The sequence below is a fragment of the Gadus morhua genome, unplaced genomic scaffold (assembly GCF_902167405.1).
Source record: "Gadus morhua unplaced genomic scaffold, gadMor3.0, whole genome shotgun sequence".
Lineage (NCBI taxonomy): Eukaryota > Metazoa > Chordata > Actinopteri > Gadiformes > Gadidae > Gadus > Gadus morhua.
In genome coordinates, this window is record NW_021963979.1 from 85,830 (window position 1) to 91,308 (window position 5,479).

The 5,479-nt window shown below is 52.4% G+C and overlaps 1 protein-coding gene across 1 annotated transcript; it reads right to left on the minus strand.

Annotated features, from left to right (window-relative positions):
* Window positions 1-476: 476 nt before the first annotated feature.
* LOC115538456 (metabotropic glutamate receptor 1-like) lies at window positions 477-4,048 on the minus strand. Its single transcript, XM_030350011.1, is given in 4 exon segments — window positions 477-740; window positions 743-1,365; window positions 1,842-2,769; window positions 3,829-4,048. Coding segments are annotated over 4 exon segments (2,007 nt in total). The 3' UTR covers window positions 477-504.
* Window positions 4,049-5,479: the final 1,431 nt, after the last annotated feature.

Sequence of the window (5,479 nt, forward strand, 5' to 3'; positions counted from 1 at the left end):
GTTATTATTTTTTTTACAAAGTATACAGTTAACTATCTGCAAGATTAAAAGTTTAAAAGGTTTAACCAAATCAAGTGGCTGGAAACTGTTTGGCATTACAAACAAACTGCTAATAAGTTTCCATTGCTTGTTGTTTTATCATCTACTGACCCGAGTTAATATTCTAGTTACTACTCCTGTGCTATTAATATGTATCAAGTTCAAGCAAAATACATAGACGCCCTTAGCTTGCTGGTCTATAATAAGCACAAAGTCAGTTAAAAGCTTAAGTAAGTAGAAATAGGTTTCAACAGGCAGATTTCCTTAACAACGTAGGTAACATCAAGAACCGAAACAGTTCAATATTCCAGCTTACACCGTGTATCTGTGTCAGAGCACTAACGATAAAATAATGAACACCCCTTCAACCCAGGACCGGCTTAAACAGCTTCCATCACAACAAGGATGATGAATAAAACACGTATCGCACGCCACCGCCGCCGCCCCCCCACCCCGTTGCCAAGGTTACAGAGTGGAGGAGGTCTGTTTGTAGTCTCTGAGGATAACGGCGGCGTACGGCACGTTAGTGGGGGTGCACAGGACGGACTCGGACACGGGGGAGTCGGGGAAGGGGCTCTTGGGGGGGGCCACGCAGTCGCGGAACGGGGAGGGGGGCATCAGCGCCATGGAGCTCCCGGCCTCAATGGCCACTTTGAGCTGAGCCACCTCATCATCCTCATCCTCCTCCTCCTCCTTATACTCTCCCCACCCGCATCCCCCTCCTCCTCCTGCTCGTGGACCTGTGCGTTGTTGTACATGTACCCCCGTAGGAGGCCCAGCTGCTCGTTGTCCACCTCCTCCTCTTCCTCCTCTTCCTCCTGCACGATTGCAGAGGCGCCCTCCCCCCCGTACAGACCCCCCGGCGCAGGGAAGCCTTGACCGAGGGGGGCCTGCAGGTAGACGGGGACGCCACCGCCCTCCGCCGGCTCCTCCTCCTGCACGTGCTGGGGGAGGAGGTGCTGAGGGAGGAGGCCCGGGTGGGGCTGCGTGGCGAGGGGCTCGCGGGCGTAGTGGGGCACCGCCTGCGCACCGGAGGCTGCCTGCCCGCTGGGGGTCATGGTGGGGGGTGGGGCGTCAGGGGGGTGGTATCTAAGCATTTCTAGGCTCTCGTCCTCCTCGGCCACGTTGTACAGAGTCTTAGTGCTGAGCTCCGAGAGCTCCAGGCCTGCGCTATGGTAGGCGTTAGTTAAGGGCCTGATGACAGCCGTCTGATTGGAGCATACGTCCTGTCTCTTCACATGCACTGACAGTCTGTGCCACATGTGATCCCCCTTTGGAGGATGCCTTGCACCTGGTTCAGACCATGACACAGACTTTCCATTAGAACTATGAACAGAATAAAGACGGCTGTTATTGCACAGGAACCCAGAAAGGTGGAGACAAAATGCATTTCTGGTTGATGGAAAAATAATTATTGTATTGAGCTGAAGCCTTTAAAAGTGTTAAAGGCAATGTCTACAGTGAAAGTCACACGTATAGTTATTGACACAATCAAACTTTATTTGAAAAAAAATTGTAATAATTACACTTATTACATCCCGTGTGTGTGGGGCACTCGCTCCACATGTGGACGCTCCACATGTGGTTAGTGTCTGAGCGATGACCTACATTCACCACTAGCAAGACACCAATACAGGTGTCTCCGTCAAATTACAGAAAGACAACAGGTGCCCTTTGGAGTGAGAATCACAGCTCGCCAACGGCTGCCCTTTGAGTGCCAATTAGCAAGCATGTCCCTGAGCGAGGATCTCACACACACACACGCACACACACTCACACCCTCAGTTCCATAGAGAACCTACCTGCCATTTCCTGCGTTCTTCTTCCTCCTGAACATGTTCAGGAAGCTGTTGTTGTGGCAGGCGATCTTGCCGTCGCCCACGTGCATGCGCACCACGTCGGAGGTGGTGAAGGCGCTGCGCACGTTCCTCTCGGGCTTGGCCAGGATGATGTACATCTTGGGCGTGAACATGCAGCCCAGCGCCACGGTGACGCTCAGGCTGACGGAGAAGGACGTGGTGATGATCTTGTAGTTGGAGCCGAAGTAGATGGGCACGAAGGCCAGCCAGATGATGCAGGTGGTGTACATGGTGAAGGCGATGTACTTGGCCTCGTTGAAGTTGGCCGGCACGTTGCGCGTCTTGAAGGCGTAGTAGGTGCAGCTCATGATCAGCAGGCCGTTGTAGCCCAGCGGTGCCACCATGCCCACGTTGCTGGTGTTGCAGATGAGGAAGACCTCTCGGATGCTGGGGTAGGACTTGACGGGCATGGGCGGCTCCAGGATGATGAGGGTGATTTCCAGGGACAGCTGCACGCTCACCAGCAGCGAGGCGATCACCACCTGGGCCCAGGCGCTCATGAAGCGGGGCTTGCGCGTGCAGATCTTCTTCTTGCTGCCCGCCAGGATGCGGGCGATGCGGTTGGTCTTGGTGACCAGCGCAGAGTAGCACATGGCGGCGGACAGGCCGACCAGGAGCCTCTGTAGGTAGCAGGAGGCCACGGTGGGCCGGGCGATCAGCGTGAAGGGGCACAAGTAGCCCAGGAAGATGCCGGCTAGGATGATGTAGCAGAGCTCCCGGCTGGAGGACTTGACCACGGGCGTGTCGCGGTACAGCACGAAGATGAACGCCACGAAGGATGTGATCAGGATGCCCACACAGGAGAGGACCACCTGGATGACCGACTCAGGGTTACTCCACTCCAGGTAACGTAGTGTGATGGGCTCACAGCCTGGGTGGAGAGGAGAGGAGAGGGAGGAGAGGTGGGGAGGAGAGGGGAGGAGATGAGGGAGGGAGGGAGGGAGGGAGGTAGGAGAAAGTAGAGGAGAGGAGGGGAAGGAGGAGAGAAGGAGAGGAGAGGAGGAGAGAAGGAGAGGAGGGGAGGAGAAGAGGGAGAGGAGTGGAATGGAGAGGAGAGGAGAGAAGGGGAGAGGTTTGGTTTTTATCCCTTTATTGCACAACTGCAAGGAGAAAACAGATCACTGTCCCATCATCACTTCAGCAATGCAAAAAAACAAAAAAAAAACAGAGCCAAAACAGAAACATCCCTAAAATACAACAAACAAAAAAACGTGTTTCTCTAATCAGAAACTTACATTCAGCTCTCCTACACCCCCCACAGAGCATAAGACCCCTCCAACAGCCCATATGTGACTGAAGCCCTGCATATCACCCATCATTTGATAATAGGCATGTGCCACCCTCAGTCGGGCCTTCAGCAGGCCCTTCAGAACCAGCACCGGCTCCACACTACCGATACTCTGAACCCGGTTCCTGCGTGTTAGCCAGATGGCCAATTTGGCAGAACCCGATATAAAGTTCACCAATGTGTGTACATTCTTCTTCTGAGCACAGTACTTTGGGCCAAAAATAACCAAATCGAAAGAAAAATTCTCCCCTAGACCCTGAAACCACTTTTTTACAAGCTCAAACAATACTGTCAGCCGAGGACACTGAACGAATAAATGCACCAGGGTCTCAATCTGGGAGCAGAAAATACACTCCACCCCCTGCTCTGGATCCAGGTGTGCTCTGTACCTGTTGGTAGCTATTGCTCCATGTACAATCCTCCACTGGAGGTCTGCTGTCCGTTTTTCAACGGGCAGCTTGTACAAAGACCGCCAGCTGCCTTTCGGTGAAACGTCTGGACCAAAAAAATCTGTCCACCTCGACTCCTGCAAGCCTGCCAAAGAGCGCAGGTTCAAAACCTTAGAGCAGATTTGGTACAAATCCTTCTTCCCGGCAGCCTGAAAAGTCTCCAGGTGTGGGGTTGTGAGAGACAGCAGCTGACCTCCTCCCTCCTGCCACTCCCCCACAACTGGGGTGATATACAGAGCGGGGAAACTGTACTCTCCCTCTTCGCTCCACTGGTCAAACAAAGTGCGGTTTTTTGCAAATTCTCTCAGAGGTTGTTGCAGGGCAGCACAGACTTCCGCCACAACTCTGCTGATCAACCTGATGGAGGTGATGTTACTTCTCTCCTTCAAGGCGTCCACAGATGTTGCCGTCATCTTCATCAGATGGCCCAGCTTGGTGCAGCTAGCCTCTCTAAGACAGGCTCGCAGGCTGGCAGATTGCAGTGTTTGAGTCCTTATGAGGTCATTATAAAACAAAGGTTCCTCAAACAACCACATGCCCGGAGTCTCATTTGTGGCACGTGCAACCTTAAAAATCTGCCATGCCTGCAATACCGAGCTGTAGAAAGGTGTCAGTCCAGTTAAATCCACATCCTCAAGCTGTAGAAGGAAAAGCTGTTTATCGTAGCCCAATCGCCCAGCTCTCTTCAGCAGCAATCGAGCCACGTCAAACCAGCTTGGCCCGCAATTATACAGCAGCCTTTGTGCAGTCTGAAGTCTAAAAGATGCAATTTTCACCTGGATGTTAATCAGTCCCTGCCCCCCTTCAGCCACAGGCAGGTAGAGTGCTGCTGCCCGGACCCAGTGCCGGCCAGACCAGAAAAAGTCCAGGATGACTCGCTGAACGTCCTCCATCAGGCCTCTCGGTGGCGTCAGAGCAATCAGCCTATGCCAAAGAGTCGAGGCGACCAGGTTATTGGCCACCAGAACTCTTCCCCTATACGACAGCTGGGGTAGCACCCATTTCCATCTAGACAACCGAGCGTCCACTTTCTCCTTAACGCCCTCCCAGTTCTTGTTTTGAAACCCCTCAGTGCCCAAAAATACTCCCAACACTTTCAGGCCTTCCTTCCCCCTCAAGACCTCCAGGCAGACTGGGCACTGCCTGAGACCTCCACTGTCCCACCAACAAGGCCTCACTCTTTGCCCAGTTCACCCGAGCAGATGAGGCCTTTTCAAACAGGGACAGAGTATCCTGCAAACACTGAACATCCCCCTGGCTGGAGACAAAAATATTAACATCGTCTGCATACGCAGAAACAGTAAGTGGACGATCAAGATTATTGGACCCCGGCAGTGAGAGACCACTGAGCCGACCTCTCAACATGCACAGCAAGGGCTCAATAGCTAGGCTATATAATTGACCGGAGATAGGACAACCCTGTCTTATCCCTCGCTGAACAGGGATTGGCCGACTCAGCCCTGCCCCCATCCTTACCATACATTGAGCACCACTATACAATAAACCAATCCAGGCCAGAAAACCATCACCTATACCAAAAGCCTTAAGTGCAGAAAACAAATACGAGTGATCCACCCTATCAAAGGCCTTCTCCTGGTCCAAAGAAACAATACCAAAATCTACATTATGGGATCTACACACATCAATAATATCTCGAATAAGGAAAATGTTGTCCATAATTTTCCTATCAGGTACACAATAACTTTGGTCTGTATGTACAAGTATTCCCAGGATGTCCTTAAGTCTGTTGGATAGGGCTCTGGAAAGCACCTTATAGTCCGTGCAAAGGAGAGCAACCGGCCTCCAGTTCTTAAGTAAGGCCAGGTCTCCTTTCTTGGGAAGCA